Genomic DNA, 21433 nt, shown 5'->3' on the forward strand with positions numbered 1-21433 from the left:
ACTCCCAGAATTCCCCAGCCAGCAAAGCTCTCCTGTTGGACTTCAACTCCCAGAATTCCCCAGCCAGCAAAGCTCTCCTGTCGGACTTCAGCTCCCAGAATTCCCCAGCCAGCAAAGCTCTCCTGTCGGACTTCAATTCCCAGAATTCTCCCAGAAAGCTGGCTGGGGAATTCTGGGAGTTGAAGTCCGCTAGGCTTAAAGTTGCCAAGGTTGGAGACCCCTGCTTTAGACTACAGGTAGTCCTCGACTTACGACCACACTTTCCACGCTTTTAGCCCAGGGGTCTCCAACTTTGGCAACTTTAAGCCTGTCGGACTTCAACTCCCAGAATTTCCCAGCCAGCAAAGCTCTCCTGTCGGACTTCAACTCCCAGAATTCTCCCAGAAAGCTGGCTGGGGAATTCTGGGAGTTGAAGTCCGCTAGGCTTAAAGTTGCCAAGGTTGGAGACCCCTGCTTTAGACTACAGTCCTCGATTTACGACCACAATGGGGCCCAAAATGTATGTTGGCTAAGTGAGAAATGTGTTAAGTGAGTTTTGCCCCATCTTAATGACGACCCTTCGTGCCACATTTGTTAAGCCAATCGCTGCAAGTTGTCCAACGAGTAACATGGTTGTTAAACGAATCTGGCTTCCCCTTGACTTGGCTTATCAGAAGGTCGCAAAAGGGGAATCACGTGACCCTGGGGCACTGCGACCGTCATAAATACGAGTCAGTTGTCAAACACCCACAATATAAATCACGTGATCCTGGGGATGCTTCGGTCATAAGTGTGAAAAAAACCCTAAGTCACTTTTTTCAGTGCCGTTGCAACTTTGAACGGTCACTAAGCGAACTGTTGTAAGTCGAGGACTACCACCTGGGCTGGGCAACCTCTCCCTCTGACTCTTGCCGTGCGCATGCGCGGAACGATTCGAACAGCACACCATGGGGAGAGGGGGGGGAGAGAAAAGCAAAACTCCCGTTTAGAGCGACTCGCCGCCCGCTCATGCGCAGTGCCGGATTGACGAACCCGACCCTCACGGCGCACGCGCGAGGCCTGAGGGTTGGTGGGCGGGCCCTGCCTATATATATTTTTTTTAATCCCCCCCCATCTCTCTTTTTCTCTGCGCTTGCGCAGCTAGGGGGGGGTTCTGTGGCCGGAGGGGACCGGGCTGCCCCTCCCCAAATCCGGAGGAACCGGTGAGTGGTAGGCTGTGCAAGGCATTGTGGGAAAGGGGTAGCTTCCCTCCCCTCCCCCCCCCGCTTGTACTTAATCTTGGCTCGTGGGCCCTCTTTTTTTTTTTCCCCTCCTCTCTCTCTCCCCAGCCGCGGTGCATGATGGGATCGTAGACTCCGCCGTGGTCCGCTAGCCGCAGAGCATGCTGGGAAAGAAAGGCCCGGGGCCGGTTTATAGCGCTTGGCTTGGCTTGGCTGGCGGGGAGGGTGGGCAGGCCTGACTATTATGGGATGGGACCCCGGGAAAAGAGGGTGGGGTGGGGGGGGTGCAGGCTCCCCGCCATCTCCCTCCCTCTCTCTCTTTCGTGTCCCGGTTCTGCTCCTCTTGCAGGTTGGGCCGCTGGCTTGTTTTGAGGGGTGATGTCCGAAGTACCCAAGCCGGTGGAAGTGGGCAGCTCTGAGGACATTGGCTTTGAGGAGGAGGATGGGACCTCGACCGGTGAGCGCACGGGCCAGGCGGAGCTTGGGGCCGGGGGAGTCCCTGAGCTCGCCCCGTGGGGGTCGAGCGTGTCACGGACACGAGTGGCCCTGGCTCTGCGTGTGAGTGCGTGTGTGTGCGCGCGCGTGTGTGTGTGTGTGTGGTGCGTTTCTGGTAGGCCGCCTCAAAATCTCCCGACAAGCTCTTTGGAATTGGGATAGGAATAGAATTGGAATAGAATAGAATTGGGATAGAATAGAATAGAATAGAATTGGAATAGAAATACAAATAGAATTGGAATAGGAATAGAATTGGGATAGGAATAGAATTGGGATAGGAATAGAATTGGGATAGAATTGGAATAGAAATACAAATAGAATAGGAATAGGAATAGAATTGGAATAGGAATAGAATTGGGATAGAATAGAATTGGAATAGAATAGAATTGGAATAGAAATAGAATAGGAATAGGAATAGAATTGGAATAGAATAGAATTGGGATAGAATAGAATAGAATAGAATTGGAATAGAAATACAAATAGAATTGGAATAGGAATAGAATTGGAATAGGAATAGAATTGGGATAGAATAGAATTGGAATAGAATAGAATTGGAATAGAAATAGAATAGGAATAGGAATAGAATTGGAATAGGGATAGAATTGGGATAGAATAGAATAGAATAGAATTGGAATAGAAATACAAATAGAATTGGGATAGGAATAGAATTGGGATAGAATTGGAATAGAAATACAAATAGAATTGGAATAGAAATAGAATTGGAATAGGAATAGAATTGGGATAGGAATAGAATTGGGATAGGAATAGAATTGGGATAGAATAGAATTGGGATATAGGAATGGAATTGGGATAGGAATAGAATTGGAATAGAATAGAATTGGAATGGAATTGGGATAGGAATAGAATTGGAATAGAAATACAAATAGAATTGGAATAGGAATAGGAATAGGAATAGAATTGGGATAGGAATAGAACAGAATTGGGATAGGAATAGAATTGGAATAGAATAGAATTGGAATAGGAATAGAATTGGAATAGGAATAGAATTGGAATAGAATAGGGATAGGAATAGAATGGAATAGAATGGAATTGGAGTAGAATAGAATAGAATAGGAATACAAACAGAATTGGAATAGAAACAGAATTGGAATAGAAATAGAATTGGAATAGAAATAGAATATAATTCTTTATTGTCCAAGCATGATTGGACACACAAGGAATTTATCTTTGGTGCATAAGCTCTCAGTGTACATAAAAGCTATAAGGGATAAATCATGATCATCGTCATAAAAATACATCATAATAAATCATCATACAACAGTGATAAGTGTTCACACACCGTTAGCTTTCCCGTTAATTGCACATCTTACACCAGAGCACCAGGGGGTGGCATTGTGCAAGGAGAGGAGTTCAAAGGGACAGCCCTGGAGACTTGGAGCAAAAGCATCGCTTAAAACAGTGGTTCTCAACCTTCCTAATGCCGCGACCCTTTAATACAGTTTCTCATGTTGTGGTGACCCCCAACCATAAAATTATTCCTAAGACCATTGAAAATATGTGTTTTCCGATGGTCTTAGGCGACCCCTGTGAAAGGGTCATTCGACCCCCAAAGGGGTTGCGACCCACAGGTTGAGAACCACTGGCTTAAAACAATTACATGTCGAAATTCCAAGTGGCACTTTGCTCTCATTACAGGTAGTTCTCGACCTAACCACCACAAGGAAGCCCAAAATTGCTTATTGCTAAGCGAGACACATTGGTTAAGTGAGTTTCTGGCTCTGTTCAACTTTTTTGGCCATGGTTGTTAAGTGAATCACTGCAGCAGGCGTTTAAATCAGGTTGTTAAGTGAAGCAGGCTTCCCCGTTGACTTGGCTTCTCAGAAAGTGGCAAAAGGCGATCAGGTGACCATGGGGCACTGCAACTGTCGTAAATATGAGTCAGTTGCCAATTGTCTGAATTTTGATCTCGTGACCATGGGGATGCCACAACGGTTGTGAAGTGTGAATAATGGTTATAAGTCACTTTTTTCATTGCCGTTGTAACTTTGAACGGTCACTAAATGAACTGGTGTAAGTCGAGGACTACTTGTGTTCTGCAAGGGCTCCTGCAACCCCCATGTTCTGAATGGGTTGTGAGGAATGTGTTGTCTTGGGAAATCATGGATAGCTGTTAACTGGCACCCTCTGGATAAGTTGGAGTATGATCATGAACATTTTCAGCATGGTAGAAGTTTAAATTTAAAGAATCCTCTGCACAATTAATTGAAGAGTTTCTGCTTTTGGAGTGGGGGCAGAGAAAGCTATACTTGTGAATCTTTTTCTTCTTCTTCTATCTATCTATCTATAAAAGCCAAATACCATTCACTCGTCACGAAATCTCCAGAACTGTAAAGCCTACAAACCTGAAATTTGGCACATATGTTCCTCTTGGCTTCTAGGTGCTCGCTAAGAAAGGATTTTTCGAAATGACCATCCGATCATTAGTATTACTTATACAATATTAACACGCTCTGATGCAATGGAGTTAGATATTCTACTCCCCCTCCCCACCTGAGAAGAACTCTGTTCCAACTGCCAGTTGCCTCACATTCCGTTATCTCAATTCAAACCGGCAGACGTTCCATTCCTTCACTCAGGAGCAGTCGGGCTCCTTACAGTACTAAACGTCGCTACCTCACCAAAATGTCTACGCCTTCCACCTATGGAACTGCTTCTGAACTCAAGGCGGCGGGAGAGAGATTCCCTTATGAGTTTCAATCACTGACCACCACTGAGCCAGCAGATTGTGAACCGAATTTCTCCTGCATAGTGTCCCAGCCCCAACTCAGTTCTTACACTGACCCACTCATTCCAGACGCATCTGTTCCATCTACTGTAACACCAGTGAAAGGGAAAAGAGGGAAAAAACGCAGGCAAAGATTTACAGATGTGATTAGGAAAACACAAGTAAGGGAAGCTGCAAAAAAGTATCGTCAAAGTCATCCCGAAGTCAATAGAGAGGCGGTAAAAAAGTATGCATCTAATAACCGCTACGTTAAATGTGAACCTCAGAGTGATTACTCCAGGGAAAAGGTTGTTTATCTCGGACCTCGGTTAACCTGTGCCTGGTGCCATGCCCTGAAGTGGCAGGATGAGACTCCCGGGATATGCTGCAGTGGCAGTAAAGTCCCAACTCCCTTCCCTTGAGCCCTACCCTGAACCCTTACACAGCTCAATCACGCCCGATCACATAATTTCATAGCAAAGCATGGGTATCCAGCTAGTAGAATGGAATTGGAATAGGAATAGAATTGGAATAGGAATAGGAATAGAATTCTTGTCCAAGTGTGATTGGATACACAAGGAATTCGTCTTCAGTGCATAAGCTCTCGTACAAAAAAGCTATAAGTGATCAAATGATCATCATCATAAAAATACATTTGTCATAAATCTTAAGATACAACACTTAGTGATAAGTGTGAACATACCGTTAACTTTCCCGTTAATTGCACAACTTGCACCAGACCACCAGGGGGTGGCATTGTGCAAAGAGTTTATTGTCATTGCACGTGGTACAACGAAATTAAATGCCGTATTCAGTGTACATTATAAGTATAAAAATAAAAACACACACACACATCCTTTACATTCTATATAATTGAAATTGAAAACCCGATATTGCACTATATTATAGAATTCAATATGGTTATTGCCCTGGAATAGAAGCTGTTTTTCAGCAGTTCAAAGGGACAGCCCTGGAGACTTTGAGCAAAAGCATCGTGTAAAACAATTACATGCCAAAATTCCAAGTGGCACTTTGCTCTTATTACAGGTAATCTTTGATTTAAGAACACAAGGGAACCCAAAATTTCTTGTTGCTAAGCGAGACACATTTGGTTAAGTTAATTTTTGGCCCCGTTCTACTTTTCTGGCTACATGAATCACGGCAGCAGATGTTTACATTAGTAACATGGTTGTTAAGTGAAGCAGCCTTCCCCATTGACTTGGCTTGTCAGAAAGTGGCAAAAGGGATCAGGTGATCTCGTGACTGAGGATGCTGCAATGGTTGTTAAGTGTGAACAACGGTCATAAGTCTCTTTTTTTCAGTGCCGTTGTAACTTTGGTCACTAAATGAACTGTTGTAAGTGGAGGACTACTTGTGTTCTGGAAGGGCTCCTGCGACCCCCATGTTCTTCTGAACGGGTTGTAAGGGATACGTTGATTTGGGAAATCGTGGATAGCTGTTATCTGGCACCCTCTGGATAAGTTGGAGTATGATCATGAACATGTCCAGCATGGTAGAAGTTTAAATTTAAAGAATCCTCTGCACAATTAATTGAAGAGTTTCTGCTTCTGAAATGGGGGCAGAGAAAGCTGTACTTGTGAATAGCAAATATCTATAGGTCATACACATACAATAGCCATTATTTGGGACCAGACTGCAGCACTGAGAAACTTGCATGTGATCATCTTGATCTGCCTTTGAGGCTTAACGATCAAAAATAGCTTCTTGATTCATGACTTAAGCATATAAACTTCCATGGTTTTAGAGCAGGGGATGATGGCCATTTTATGACTCGTGGGCTTCAACTCCCATAATTCTGGGAGTTGAAATCCAGAAGTCATAAAGGGGCCATTGGTCCCCACCTCTGACTTAGACTATGGTAGATAACGGTGAATTTTAGCACTTAACTCATGGGTTTTAATTGTGGCAGGTATCTCAGCCATGCAGGAGGAAGAGGAGGAATCGGAAGCAACCTCGGTATCTTCTGGAGACAGTAGCCCCGCGACCCCATCTGCCAATGGCTATCCAGGTAAGCAGATCTGTCAGATCATAGGAAGGAGTGTTACCTAACAAACTTTGGCGCAGCAGTAGAAGAGATGTTCAGGTTTGATGTTGGGCACAGACTCAGCTATTAAATTTATTGTGCTTGGGGCCGCACTCTGTAAAAAGGCAATCAAAATACTACTTTTGCAGATATGAAGAGTATTATTTCCAGCACCACTGAATAGCTGTAGTTCTTGTCTCTTCTTAATTTAAGGTTTTTTTCCTGCAGGTTGCTCTCCTCACATTCCTTTACGATTCCAAAAAGTTACATAAAACGTGACCTCTTGATTTAGTAAATTATCCATGGGTCTGGCAAAAGAAAGTCCCAAAAAGGTGCTTTTCCAAAAGCCGAACAAAACTGAAGAAGCTTCTTGGAATGAGAAGTGAAATGGTTTCAAGGAAAAAAAAAATCAAAGTCCAGCTGCCTTTTGCAAAAGCACCTTCGAGACAACCCACAGATGAAATCCAGCAGGTTCTGACAGGTTCTGGAGAACTGGTAGCGGAAATTTTGAGCAGTTCGGAGAAACGGCAAATGCCACCTCTGGCTGGCCCCAGAGTGGGAGGGAATGGGGATTTTGCAATATCCTTCCCCCAGGAGTGGGGCAGAAATGGGGATTTTGCAGTATCCTTCCCCTGGAGTGGGGTGGGAATGGAGATTTTGCAGTATCCTTCCCCTGCCACACCCACCAAGCCACACCCACAGAACTGGTAATAAAAAAAAAATGGATTTCATCACTGGGACAACCATGAGATGGATGATTGAGAATCTCCATAGACCATAGGTATCAAACTCGTGGCGTCACGTTGCCATCATGTGACATATCGTGGAGCTGGGGTGGGTTGGCCTGCGTGTGACGCATCTGGCCCACGGGCTGCTGGTTTGACACCGCTGGCATAGACAAATGTTCCCCTCCCCTATGTTAGAACTGTGAGTTGTAGAGTGGGAGACAAGCCAAGGGTGCTTTATACTTGCATACTTCACTGTGTTTTCTCTCTTTTTGTTTTCCTAGGTCCCCAGAGCAAAGAACCCAAACTGGCCACTGGAGGGGAACAGGCGGATGATGTTGGAGACGGAGGGCAGGATCGCCTCAGCTCTTCCCAGGCTCCTAGCCCCGAATGGCACGAATGCCCTGAATGTGGGCGTGGCTTCGGCACATCTCGGGCCCTGAAAGTGCACCGTAGCTACCACGTGGGGCGCAAAAGGCCACACAGTGGTTCCTCTTCAACCAAGCCACCTCCACCTCCACTGATCTTGCCGGGAAATCCTGACAGCCAGGAAGGGCGGACGGCCCCGACCTCCGGCCGGGGCAGAGCTTTTCACTACATCTGTGCCGAGTGTGGCGTGGGCTTTACCTCTCCTGCCACGCTGGAGGGCCATCGCTGCGAACACAGCTGGCGCAGAAGCCCTCCAGCCCCTCCTCGTAATAAGCTGGCTCCTTCTCCTGCTCCCAGAGAGGCTAACGGGGATCAGGACACAGATGGGGCTGACGGACCATACCACTGCACCGAGTGCCCAGGCGAATTCGGCTTGGTATCCGAACTTCACGAGCACTACATGCTCCATGCTCGCGGAGAGCTGTAGATCGGTCTTCAGCCCCTTTACCCCCACACCCCCCCACTCCACAGTCCGCTTCCATTTCCCTGTTGTCATAGGTGGCCCCCTGCTAAGGGATTCTGTCCTGCTAGGATACTCAAAAGCGAAACCTCCTTTATCTTTAGTTCCTTTAAACGACAACAAAAAAGAAGACACATTTCTATATACCTGAGATGAATTTAGCTTTGGAACGAGGAAAGAGAGATGACCTTGGGAGCAATTGCTTTTGTATCCTGCCTCCCTGGCGGTGAGTGCAGTGACTTAAAAGCCCATCTGCAGGAAGTGAAGTTTTCCCTTGTCCCCTGCCCTTCAGTGATCTGGATCTGACGATCTCTAAAATATTCTAACCCTCACCCAGCCCCCCCCCCCGCCCCCCCAAAAGGGGATCCTGTTCATGAACTTTTTCGAAAACAGTAGCACTAGCAGGATTGCCCTCTACAAGTCCGTTTCATTAACAAGAATCAGGATTGTCTTCGGCCAGACCCCATCCCAAATGGGGAGATGGGGCCCCCCGGGAGTTAGTAAGAGATGAATTGGAATCGCTTTGTCCTAAGTGTGCAGAGATCCTGCTTTCCCAGACAAGTTCCTTCTCAGTCAGGGTCCTGTTTTCATTGTCGTCAACGTTGGCACTTGGGCGGCCCATGCCAAAGTACAGAAGCTGTATTCCGTTTTGTGTGTGCGTGTGTGCGTGTGTGTTTGGCTTTTAAGGAAACGGCTCCTGGGAACGGCACCTGATCCGCCATAACTCATGAATTCTAACAAATATCTCTTCACCGTGATTGGGAGAGAACGGTTTAATAAAAACGATTCTGTATGTATGACCTTTTGATTGTGCCCCATCTCTGTGTTTGCAAATGGGGGAAACTGAGGGGTGCTGATTTGGTGCAGCTCTTGGCTGGTGGTCTCTCTTATAAGGAAGCCGGTTCTAGTTTGAAAGGCACCTATCTGTGCAAATGAAGCTGCCTGATCTTCTCTTGAGTTTAGCGATGCACAGTCATTCTTTACAAATTAAGTTCTCTTTTATGTCCTTATGAGAGTTTAGAATAAATAGATAAGATAGAATTCTTTATTGGCCAAGTGCGATTGGACACACAAGGAATTTGTCTTTGGTGCATAGGCTCTTAGTGTACATAAAAAGAAAAGATACATTCGTCAAGAGTCATAAGGTACAACACTTAATGATAAGTCATAGGGTACAAATAAGCAATCGAATCGTACTAGGAAACTATAAATTGTAAGGATACAGCAACAAGTTTCAGTCATAAGTGGGGGGAGATGGGTGATAGGAATGACGAGAAGATTAATAGTAATGCAGACTTAGTGAATAGTTTGACAGTGTTGAGGGAATTATTTGTTTAGCAGAGTGATGGCGTTCAGGAAAAAAATTTGTGTCTAGTTGCTCTGGTGTGCGGTGCTCTAGGATAGCAAACATTCTGCCATCACCAAAGAAGCAGTCCTTATGGTGGTTTGCCAGGAATATTACAGGTTGTCCTCAACTTACAGTGGTGTAGCAACCAGTTGAAGTTATAATAGACTTCCCCAGAGATACTTACGATCCTATTCCAAAGATCTATTGCAGTGTTTCTCAACCTTGGAAGCTTGAAGATGGGTGGACTTCAACTCCCAGAATCCCCCAGCCAGCGCTGCTGGCTGGGGGATTCTGGGAGTTGAAGTCCACCCATCTTCAAGCTTCCAAGGTTGAGAAACACTGATCTATTGACCATTTCCCCCTAGGTCATGTGACCATATTTCTGGCCCTCTGCAACTGGCCTGCATTTATGGCTGTAGTGTTGTGGTCACAAAACCACATTTGACAATGTTTTTCATGAAAACTGGCATTTGCCAGCCCATAGTGAACAATTTATTTATTTTATGACTGCAGTGGTCACTTAAATCCTACCAGTTGCTTAATAATCGCCATAAAATTGGTGATACAATGAGGTTAGTCATATGACCCAGATTGTTGGGGGCAATATGCTGACATTGTAAACTGTTCAGAAAGTGCTGTAAACATTGCTATTTTTGCACAGATATGCCAAAGCCAATCCCTAAATCTAGTTTCTATAGATCTGTATTAACCAAATCTCCCATAACTGCATAAATATGCATATACAGCTACGTAAACAGTTTTCTATTTTTTGTCTCTGGAAAGTTCCATTGCATTTAATGCAACACAAACCATGAAAGTAAGGTTATCCAGAAATATTATTTAACTGCTCAGTGAGAAAGTTGTTGCCGTGCCTATTAAGGCTTCCACCGTTTCAAAAGGCAACAGCTAGAGTAATCCCTCACCCTGCCTGGAGGAAAATTCAGTCGAAATGTATCACGAACAAACCTCTGCAACAATTCTAAATAAATAAATAAAATAAATAAATTCGATGCCAGTCCCATGTTTACAAATTAACTGGGCTAGATCTCTCCTGCTTCAGATCTTCCAAAAAAAATCCTGCAATTCCTTCATCATCAGATGCTGATTCTTGAAACTATTTCTTCCTAATATGTGACCAGACTCAAATATTCCTGAAAGATAGGAAGATAACTGCAAAATTACTGTTACTATTACTTCTTATTCGTGGCTGTACAGGAAAATTGCCTTGGCAGATAAAATGACATAATTCCCACTGGAGAATATTCTTTCCAACACGTGACATCATGACGTGCAATCAAAAACGCAGGAGAATTGATGGAAAACTGAACAGAAAGCTAGAGCGGACGGCGCCTGCGTCCCTCGTTTAAGGTTCATAAATGGCTGGGAATCTTGCTAGGAGCATGCGCAGATACAACTAGCCAGTCTTTGAAGCCCAGCCGCATCCCACTCCTACAGATCTACGGGTGCCTTGTAGAACGCTTTCTGTAGTGCGCATGCGTCATTTCTCACGTGTGTTTTTTTGTGTGTTTTTCTCTCCCTCCCTCCCCCTCTCCGCTTGAAGCTGTCTACGGTATTGCCTGAAACAAATTAACAATAATTTATGAGACCTGGCTCAGAGATTGGGCTCTTGGGAGGCTTCCGCATTTTCCCTAATTTGTCTGTGTGACAAATGTCACACAGGCGGCAGTCTTTAGGCATACGGCCGAAATAAGAGTATGAATTTCGTGCAGGCGTTCGGAATGGCTCGACCTACGGGAAGAGCGGTGGTGGTGGTGGTGGTGATGGGGTCCTTTCTGGGAGAAGGAAGGCCCCCTGACAGAGGCCTAATGTGGAGTGCAGCGGAGAGGGGAGGTGGCGGTGGGGTGGCAACCGAGGCTATCCGGAGGGGATGACCGGGGGAGTCAGCGGCAGGGATTTGGGGCACGTTTCCTGGTTCGGAGGGCCGCAGCTGGAAAGGGGGTCCAGGTGGAAGGCTCCGGGGGCCGCTGGGGCATCGATGGGAGGGGTAGGCCGCAGTGGCAGAGGCAGGCGAGGCAAGGAACAGCAGCAGCTCCGGCCTGGCCTAGCTGTGGGGAGGCAGAGGGGCTCGTCTCGGGCTTGAGGCCTCCACCCCAGAGGAATCTCCAACCTTGGCCTCTTTAAGACTTGTGGACTTCAACTCCCAGAGTTTCTTTGCCAGCAACTGTCATCTCTGTCCCTCAGCGGCTCCTCAGCCTCAACTAAGCTCCCGTTTCATGCTGAATAAACTAAATTATCAATAGAAAACTGTCTTTCGAGACAGTTATATATATATAACTCCAAAAGCATTTTATTAAAATAAATTTGATTTAAAAAAAATCCGATTTAAATTTTTTAAAAAAATCCGATTTAAATTTTACAGAATCCGATTTAAATTTTAAAAAATCCGATTTAAATTAAATCCAATTTTTAATTAAAAAAAAAATCCCAGTTTTTATCCACCCTGGTGGCTAATGGCTTTCATCCTGTGCTAGATCTTGGGTCAGAGCCTGCTGTAGTAATCCTTACCATTCTTGCTTTTTGTTAGTTGGTCAAACTTTGCGGGCAAGGAGTTTCGAAATATCCTGTCTTGAAAGGATTTCTGCCCGCAGTATTTGCTTTGCTTATGAATAGAGCCATCTAGATAGTTGGCTGCTTCTTTCAATTAAGCTCTTTATCTCCTTAAGTGCTGGCATCTGCTGTGGGCTCTTAAGAAAGACTTGGGGGGCGGCTTTCTGCCTCTAAAAACATGTTTTTCTTTAGAGAAATATAATCTGCCTTTTTAAAAATATTTCCCAAAATATTTCATTCTTCTGGGGGTGGTGGGCTTCCCACAGTGGGAAAAACAACACATTTACCTTCTGGGTCTCCAGTGCTGTGGAGTCGGAGTCGGAGTCGAGGAGTCGGAGTCGGAGGAAATTTTGGGTACCTGGAGTCGGAGTCGGAGTCGGCAAACAATGCACCGACTCCGACTCCGACTCCTACTAAATTTAGATTGGAATTTTAAAAAAAGCAAGTTTAAATGTCCCAATTCACAAAAAGTTATAATTAATGACTTCTCTACTGTAAGAATAAAGACCAATGCATGCAGTGCCTCACGTAACCGCAAAATGAACACGTTAAGTGACCGTGAAGAAGCATGCTTTTCATGTGCTTCACTATAAGGCACGCAACGCACAATTAGGAGTGGCAATACTTATACTTTCCATAGTGTTGTGTTCTGCTGTTACAGGGAACGCAGCGCCCATGGGTAACCTAGCCTCTCACTGATAAGGGATTAAGTAAATATGTTTTTTGCAGGACTAGAGACACTTGCATAAGTGAAGGGAATGGAGGGTCAATAGTTCAAGACTGAAGCTGTAAACCATTGGAAAAACTGCTGTCATTCAGCTAAGGCTATAAAAACTTGTAACTCTGATTGTTAGCTTAAACTTTAAACATGACTAAACACTGTTTAAATTTATGAACCGGCCAAATACTCTGTTCAAAGAAAATACATTGTATGTTTGTATGTGTGTTTCTAATTATTGTTATTTATTCATATTTGTTCTCTTTTATTCTTTAAAGTTTAACAATTCATTCTTTATCTTAATATCTTTATATTTGTTTGGGGTTGGCTTTCTTCCCTTTCATCTTTTTTATTGTACAGCAATCTTTCTCCTCAAACCTACCACCTCTCTCTTTTCTTTCCTTCTTACTTTCTCTTCCTCACCCTCTTCTTCTCCTCCCTACTTCCTCTTCCTTTCTCCTTCTCCTCCTCTCTTCCTCCCTCTCTTACCCTCACTCCTACTCTAATTTCCCTTCCCTTCCTTCATCCCTCTCTATTGCTGTATCCTTTTATGTATATGGACTACTCAGAGGGCTGAAAAAGTTATTTCTGACTGGTCCTCTCCCTTTTGACCAGTCCTCGAACTTACGACTGTCCTCACATTTTACGTTTTTGCCCTATCTTGTCACCATGGTGAAGAGAAGCAGTTGTGAAATGAGTGACATGGTTGTTAAAAATGCTGCACGGGCATAAATGTGAGGATGGTCATAAGTGTGAGGACCAGTCAAAAGTGCGAGGACCTGTCAGAAATGACTTTTTTCAGCCCTCTATACACATAGCCATGGCCACCCGGTCACATGACCAGCTAGCCACACCCACCCAGTCACATAACCTCCAAGCCATGCCCACAAAATAAGCCACGCCCACAGAACCGGTAGTAAAAAAATTTAGAACCCACCCCTGGTTGGGGGTCACCACAACATGAGGAACTGTATTAAAGGGTCGCGGCATTAGGAAGGTTGAGAACCACTGGCTTAGAAGAACTTGGTGGAACAGCTTCTTGGATTCAACTGTAAGTGTTTATATTGTATAGGACAAATCATGTCTAGGTTTAGTGCTGGGATATATAGCTTATTTGTTTGTATAAAGCCATGTACGTACAACTTACAAGACTGTGTATGTTGATATTAAAAATCTAATTATATGCCAGTTAGTATAACATATTTTATATTTTAGGGAAAGAGGCATCCTAAACAATGGCAAAAAGACTGCTAACAACAAACACAACAAAGTCTACTGTTTATGAGCACTTTGCATTATCAAGTGATGGAAAACATTACGTGTGCCAATGTATTAGAAAAGATGATGATGGTGAAAAACAATGTGATGCAAAAATTAGCAGTTTCAGTGGGCCTGATAAAAATGCACCTACAAGAGCATCAAATTTGAAAAGACACTTACAGCGTTTTCATCCCAAAGTGTTAGAAGCCGTGAATGAGAAAGATAGCAATGAAAACATTGCATCTACTTCTGTGACAAAAAACGTTCAGAAATCTACTGGAGAACAATCACAAATAAGAAAATTCTTTATATCTGACAAAGTTACCATAAGGATGACACCAGAAAAATTCAAACACCACATTATTGAAATGGTAGTAAAGAATAGTGTACCACTATCCTTCTTTTCACAGACAGCCTTTTTAGGCCTAAATGGAGAAATGGCAAAAAAACTTGGTGTTTCTCTGGAAAGAGAAAGTATAAGGAAACTTATAATTGAGGAGGCCAAATGTAAAAAGGAAGAACTACAGAAAGTTATGAAAGGACGTTTTGTCTTCCTTAAAATGGATGCATGCACACGTCACAGAGTCAATTATTTCGCTATTAATGTTAGATTTGTGGATGAAAATAACAAAACAATAACACGGACCCTCGGAGTAAAGGACACTCAGGCACATCACACCAGTGATTACCTTCAGAAGTTAGTGGAGGGTGTTCTAGAAGATTTTGAAATTAAAAAGGAACAGATTTTATGTGTTGTGACAGATAACGCTTCTAACATGTTGAGCACAATTGAGAAGATGAAGGCAGATGAAGAAGGTATCAAACAGATATTAGACTTAGAGGAAGACAGCTCTGCAAGTATTAGAGAAAGTTTAGAAACTGAAGAGAATGCTGACATTTTTTTAGACAACTTTGTTGAAGAAGCATTGAAGCTTGCTACTATTCATCATATGCGATGTGCTGTTCATACACTGCAACTTGCCATAAGAGATGGATTAAAAGATCGCCATGCAGCTACATTAATTGGCAAATTACGGCAAGTAACTGTTGCAGCCAGGGCCCCAAAAACAGATGCAATTTTGAAAAGACGTGCAGGAAAAGGAGCCATTTTGGATCAAACAACTCGCTGGGGAAGCACTTATTTAATGGTGAAGCGTTTGCTTGAACTTAAAGACTTCATAGAAGAAATGGACAATGAAAATCTTGCATTAACTGCAAGCCAGTGGACACAAACAAAAGAGCTGGAGAACCTTCTTTCTCACCCCTTCACTGTCACCAAGAGGTTGCAATGTGATGATCTAACCCCGGGTAAATTCCTCTTGGAATGGAAGAGCCTGTTATATCGCCTGAACAAAAATGGAGGGTTAATAGCTGAGGGCATTGCATCTTCAATGATGAAAAGAGAGAGTCTTTTGCTGGAAAATGAAATCTTGTTAGCGGCTATTTATGTCGACCCAATGAGCCGACTTTTATTGAACAGTAAACAGATTGCTACTGGGAAAAAGGCCCTCTATGATGTAGCAGTTCGCATGAAGGGATTACGACCTGAAATACCTCCACAGGAGGATGGAGTTCTTTTAAGCAATAGTGGTAACTCAGAATCATCTTCTTCAAACGAAGAATTAGACTTTGATTCCTTCTTAGACAAAATGGAAGTTGCTAAAGGAAAGCGACGTCGCATAAGCGTTACAGAACCAGTAAATGTCCAAATAAAAAAATTCCAACAGGAGTTTTATAAAGCACTAAAAGAAGTTGAAAAGTATGATCGCTCATCAAAACTTACTGTTGAAGAAGCCATCCTTGTTTATCCAGAGATCGTTAGTGATGTGGCCAGAATAGTTACTGCAATGCCACCCACCCAAGTCAGTGTCGAAAGATTATTTTCAGCCCTAAAAATAATAAAGTCTGACTTAAGAGCCTCTATGAAAGAGGATCTGGCAGAGGCAATTCTCTTCCTTAGAACTCTACATTGAATTGATTTGCATTTGCTAAGCCTATAACTACATTTCAAGATTAATATAAACCATTTCTAGGTTTTACAGATTTTGTTTTTGGTTCATATAGATAAGCTTTGTTTTTGTTCTAAAACAACCAAATAATGTGGTTTGTATTTTTGAACTGGTAAAGTTCCTGTTCCTGATGTTTATGCCTGCTGCTACTATCCAGCAACTTGATTAATTAAATTAATAAAAAAAAATTAATAAAACTTTGTTGTTTTCATTGTGTTTGTCTTTTGCTTAAACTGTTCAATACAGTAGACTGTTGGCTTCCCAGCCAGTAGTCCTGTGGTAATGACATGTATGTTGCCTTTCTTTCCTTCAAGGAATGTATAAAATACATTCGCATATTAATACAGAGGAGTCGGAGTCGGGGAGTTGGAGTCGGGGAGTCGGAGTCGGAGTCGGAAGTACAAAAAACTGAGGAGTCGGAGTCGGAGTCGGAGTCGGAACATTTATCTCCCGACTCCACAGCTCTGTGGGTCTCATACGTTGACCTTGCTTGTTTTATTGACCCAAGAAGGTGTCGTAAAAATATCCCAATAAAGAGGAACACAGACAAACCACAAGCAATAAATCTTACTTTTAAGATTCAGAGGTTTATTTCATGAGCAATTTGGAAGATGAGTAGCCAACATAGAAATGCAATTTCACAACAAAACGTACATTATTAAACCATTGCAACGGGGTCCAATGACACATAGCAGATCCTACAAGGACTGCTATTGGGCAAAGGACACCATTCTCATTTCAAGCCACATTTCTTATACCTTTTTTATTGACATACGAATTCCATAGTTTTACTTCCTTGTTCTTTCTTACAGTCTTACTGACTGTCACTCTCTGCAAATAACTGTGTACATTTGAAGCTCTCAGCCATTTGTTATTTTCAGTTCCTCATTTCCCACCATCTCATTCTTCCTGCTCTTAAATATATCCGCACAAGTACCTACTTTGCAGAAAATGCAGCACACAAGTCAGCACATTATAGAAATATGCCTGGTACATTTTGCAATTATGTTAGTTTAAAACTTTGGTTCAGTCCTAGATCTTATTACCTGCAACTTTCCAATGGATATATTTCTCTTCTCACAAAGGACTTAGAATAACTTCATTGTCACTTTAAATGTACACTAATTGGCATACATTAAAATGAAATTTGCTTTAAAATGAGAAAAGGGTTCTTCAAAGTTGCTGCCAAACTTCTTGTAAGAGAAAGGTGTGAATCCAAAGGGTCTTAAAAGGGGTAGGCTGTCCTTGGGCTGGAGCTGAATTATGCAGGGAGAAAAACTGGGAAATGTGGATATTTGGGGGCTAGAATTAGCACAGTTTCCTCTTATTGACCTGAAGGCAGAGGGAGATGAAGTCCAACATGCTTTTAGAAGTCACGGTTTGTGGTGTGGTGTGAACTGGATGGGCCTGGATGTTTTTGCTCACTGCTTGATTTCGTTGTTACAGGAAGCGATGGCTGAATCTTCTGCAATTGGCAAGTTAACATTGGCTGAACCGTTCCTTAAAAAGGTGTCAAACTGTAACAGCGGTGTGTCACCGTCCCAGAAGCATCTCTCAGCCTTTAAACCCGAACCTCTCTGGATAGATGGAAACCCTGCAATAGTGCCGGCAGAGAGCAAGGACAAAGAATGGACTAGAAATACTGCCATTTGTGAGTGTTGAGTCTGGTCCTTGATTTCAGAGGATTTCTAGGGGGTTACAGTTACATTAAGAGAAGGGTGGCATGGAGATGGAGCTCTTGCCTCAAATCAGTAGGCTGTAGTTTGATCCTAGGTAGCAGCAGATATTTCTCTTTCTGGGCACAGAGAAAATATCTGCTGCGAACTCTGCATAGGCATCAGGCAGGGCATCCAGCCAGTAAATGCTTAGCTCCATTCAATCTCCCTACTTCACCCCGATGCAAAGGATTACAGGGTTTTTAAAGGAAAAAGAAAGTTACATTAAGAGAAACGGTGTAGTGGTTAAGGCAGGGGTGTCAAACGGATGTCCCCCGGACCGGATGCATCACATGCAGGCCATGCCCACCCCAGCTCCGCGAAGGGGAAAAAACATCGCAACACATCACGTGATGTCAACATGACACGGTGATTTTGACACGCGTAAGTTAAGGCATCAGGCTAGAAATCAGAAGACTATGACTTCTAATTTGACTTGGGCACAAAGCAAGGTAGGCGACCTTGGGCCAGTCACTCTCTCAGCCCTAGAAAGCAAGCAATGGCAAAACATTTCTGAAATCTTGGCAAGAAAATTTCAACTTGTCCAGGCAGTTGCCAGGTGTCAGCATTGATTTGAAGACACACAGACACCTTAGTTACAAGTTAAGCAAATCACCGCATTTGTTCAGTGAATTACATGGTTGTTAAGCGAATCAGGCTTCCCCCATTGATTTGCTTGTCAGAAGTTACCTGGGAAGGTAATCACAAATGTAGATCACATGACCCAGGGATCTTACAACCATTGTAAACATGCTGGTTGCCAAGTGCCTGATTTTTTTATGACGTGACAGTTGCGTGAGGATGAACGTAAGTCTCTGTTTTTCAGCGCCCCTTGTAATTTTTAATGCTAAACCAATGGCTGTAAATTGAGGACTTCCCTGTAGATTATTCAGTTGTTTCTTTGTTGTGTTGTCATACCGTCATACCATTGCTTGTCTTGCGATCTGTAGATTAGTTATCTGTACCTCAATAACCTTATACCCACTGCTGCCTCTCTTCCCTCTCCATTTCTAGATAGCCTGGGTACCAATCAGTGCTTTCACTGCCTGATTACCTTCCCTGACGAGAAATTCAAGGAACGGCATATGAAGCGAGAACATCCGGAGGACTTTGTTCAGGCCAATTTGCGGGATGCCCTGTTTCTCTGCTTCGTCTGTAACAAGGCTTTCAAGAGTTCCCAAGCGCTTATCGGCCACCAGCGAGGCCATGCCTCGCCCTCGCTCTCCGATTGCAGCGACTGCTTGCGGCCCCCCACCTTTGACTGTGCTGACTGCGGCCGCCGTTTTGATCAGCTGGCCAACTACCAGCATCACCGCCTAGGTCACATGGCCGGCCATAGCTTGCCTCATCAGTGCCCCGATTGCAGCAAAAGTTACCGGCAGCTTTCCATCCTGCGTCAACACCAGGTTTTCCATCGGCCAACCCAGGTGCTGCTTCCCTCCCGACCCTATTCCTGCACAGAGTGTGGGGAGAGCTTCAGGCACGAGGCAGGCCTGCACGAACATTACATCCAGCATGCTCGCGGGGAGCTCTAGCGCGGTAGCACTAGCCAATCCCTCTGCTTCCTGAACCTGGGTGGGGAATGGAAGGCCATGGGCATTGCTGTCTGGGATGGGGAGCCAGATTCCTTTTTGGGGGTGGAAATACAGGGCAAAATCTTTGTTCTTTGGAAGTGCTGCGGCTGCTTATGTTCCCCTTAGAACAGGGGTCAGCAACCTGCGACTCTGGAGCTGCATGCGGCTCTTTCACCCAACATACAAATGACCAAGAAAATAAAATATTTAGGGATTTGTCTTACTGCAAGATGTTCCTCAATTAAGGAGGACAATTACGATAAATTGCTACAACAAATCAAAAAAGACTTCGAAAATTGGAAAAACCTACAGATCTCGCTATCGGGGAGGATCGCCACGATTAAAGTGAATATTTTGCCAAAAATACTATTTCTCTTCCAAGTTATACCAGTAAAATTAGAGAAAAACTTTTTTGAAGCTTTAAATAAAATAGTTACCAAATTTATATGGCAGGGAAAAAGACTGAGAATTAGACTTAAATTACTATAAGACACAAAAGATAAAGGAGGAGTAGCACTCCCAGATATATATATATATATTATCAAGCCTCTTACATAACCTGGCTAAAAGAGTGGAGAGAGTTAAGGGATAAAAGAACACTAGCAATTGAGGGAAATGATCTACAAGCGGGATGGCATGCATTCTTTTGGGATGAAAAAGATAAAAATAGCTATTTTAGAAGATATATACTAAGGAATGCATTGCTACTAATTTGGTTAAAAATAAAAAAAACAGCATTACACAAGCATTAAAACATCCAAATTTAACTGAATGGGATAAGATAAGATATAGAGATATACTAAAAGAACAAGGAAATTTGAAATCGAAACAGGAATTGGAACATGATCTTAATAGAGGAATTAATTGGCGGACATACATGCAAATTTAGTCTAAATATAAAGAAGATACAAAATTATATGAAGTACAAAATGAGCAACATGAATTGGATAAAATTATAGAAAGGGACAGGAGAAATTAATTAGTAGGATATACAAATTTTTACTGCGATATAAAATGGAAGAGGAAGTAGTTAAAGATACAATGACCAAATGGGCAAAAAAATTTAATCATACAATAGAATTGGAGAGATGGGAAACAATGTGGCAAATAAATACAAAATTAACTATGTCCATGGCATACAAGGAAAACCAGTTGAAGGTGTTCTACAGATGTTCCACCTTAGCAGCTCTTAAGGTGTGTGGGCTTCAGCTCGCAGAATTCCTCAGCCAGCCTATAAGTAGTCCTTGACTTAACAACAGTTGAACCCAAAATTTCTGTTGCTAAGCAAAACACTTGTTAAGTGAATTTTGCCACATTTTATGATCTTCCTTGCCATAGTTTGTGGCAAGAATCACAGCTGGGAAGGAAATCACTTGCAGGTGTTAAGTCAGTAAAAGGGTTGTTAAGTGAATCTGGCTTCCCAGTTGACTTTGTCTGAAGCTCACCAAAGGTGATCACATGACCCCAGGACAACCCCCCCTTACACCTGTTCAGGTAATCCATCAGCGCAAGTAACCTTGTATTATAAAATGAAGGGACCCCGGAACTCTGCATTCTCACAAAACTACATTCTCTAGCATCTTTTTGGCCATTTAAAGTGGTGTCTGTCTTGAGATAGTCCTTGTGATGCTGAAAATGGTAAAACGAACTTGAAATTGTTTTTGCAACGGTGTGAGTGAATCTTCTAGATCTTAAAATGAAGGAAACCCAAGCACTGTCAATTTGACCCCCATGCAGGACTGTTTCTACTGGCTGTTCTTCTCTGGATGCTCGAGGTGGAGAATTTTAGGGAAAAAGATCTTTTTAAACTGTGATGTTGCTGTGGGTTTTGCATCATGTAAATGACACATTCTGCAGGCGAATTGTGATTTATACACGGACTTCTGTATCTTTTGAGGTTATGATTCCTGGCACTTTATTTTTCCTTTGATATTTTATTGTATAATGGACTATTTTTAAAAAGTAGGAAGAAAATAAAACAAAAGAATAACTCCTTGTTGGAAGCTGGCTGGGAAGTTTGCAAATGGCAATCGTTGAGACTTGGGGTGCCACAATTGTTGCCAATGTGAGCTGGTTGCTAGGCCTCCAGATTGTCATCATGGGGACATTGCAATCATATGTACAAGCACTGGTTGTAAATTGCTTTTTCCAGCCCTGTCATAAC

The 21433-nt window shown here is 43.2% G+C and overlaps 2 protein-coding genes across 3 annotated transcripts; both read left to right on the forward strand.

Moving 5' to 3' along the window:
• The first annotated feature begins 1113 nt into the window (after positions 1-1113).
• Positions 1114-8877, forward strand: ZNF428 (zinc finger protein 428). 2 transcript variants are annotated; one of them, XM_070949579.1, is made up of 4 exons: positions 1119-1181; positions 1549-1656; positions 6350-6448; positions 7473-8877. In XM_070949579.1, the coding sequence occupies exons 2-4, from the start codon at positions 1578-1580 to the stop codon at positions 8042-8044; spliced, it is 750 nt and encodes a 249-aa protein (XP_070805680.1). In that variant the 5' UTR covers positions 1119-1181; positions 1549-1577; the 3' UTR covers positions 8045-8877. The 2 variants fall into 2 exon arrangements, with proteins under 2 accessions (XP_070805681.1, XP_070805680.1); XM_070949580.1 differs by lacking the exon at positions 1549-1656 and having other exon boundaries at positions 1114-1181.
• Positions 8878-11348: 2471 nt separating this feature from the next.
• On the forward strand, positions 11349-21259 carry ZNF576 (zinc finger protein 576). Its single transcript, XM_070949854.1, has 3 exons — positions 11349-11390; positions 17427-17631; positions 18710-21259. The coding sequence occupies exons 2-3, from the start codon at positions 17433-17435 to the stop codon at positions 19228-19230; spliced, it is 720 nt and encodes a 239-aa protein (XP_070805955.1). The 5' UTR covers positions 11349-11390; positions 17427-17432; the 3' UTR covers positions 19231-21259.
• The last annotated feature ends 174 nt before the right edge of the window (positions 21260-21433 follow it).

This window comes from Pituophis catenifer, unplaced genomic scaffold (assembly GCF_029215685.1).
Source record: "Pituophis catenifer annectens isolate HBS135680 unplaced genomic scaffold, rPitCat1.0.hap2 SCAF_9, whole genome shotgun sequence".
Lineage (NCBI taxonomy): Eukaryota > Metazoa > Chordata > Lepidosauria > Squamata > Colubridae > Pituophis > Pituophis catenifer.

What these genes read in the sequence shown, in the direction of transcription:
- ZNF576 (XM_070949854.1), top strand. Translation starts at nt 17,433, where the DNA reads ATGGCTGAATCTTCTGCAATTGGCAAGTTAACATTGGCTGAACCGTTC. An exon ending in GACTAGAAATACTGCCATTT is followed by an intron (nt 17,632 to 18,709) that starts GTGAGTGTTGAG and finishes CTCCATTTCTAG; the next exon opens with ATAGCCTGGGTACCAATCAG.
- ZNF428 (XM_070949579.1), top strand. Translation starts at nt 1,578, where the DNA reads ATGTCCGAAGTACCCAAGCCGGTGGAAGTGGGCAGCTCTGAGGACATT. An exon ending in GGAGGATGGGACCTCGACCG is followed by an intron (nt 1,657 to 6,349) that starts GTGAGCGCACGG and finishes TAATTGTGGCAG; the next exon opens with GTATCTCAGCCATGCAGGAG. An exon ending in ATCTGCCAATGGCTATCCAG is followed by an intron (nt 6,449 to 7,472) that starts GTAAGCAGATCT and finishes TTGTTTTCCTAG; the next exon opens with GTCCCCAGAGCAAAGAACCC.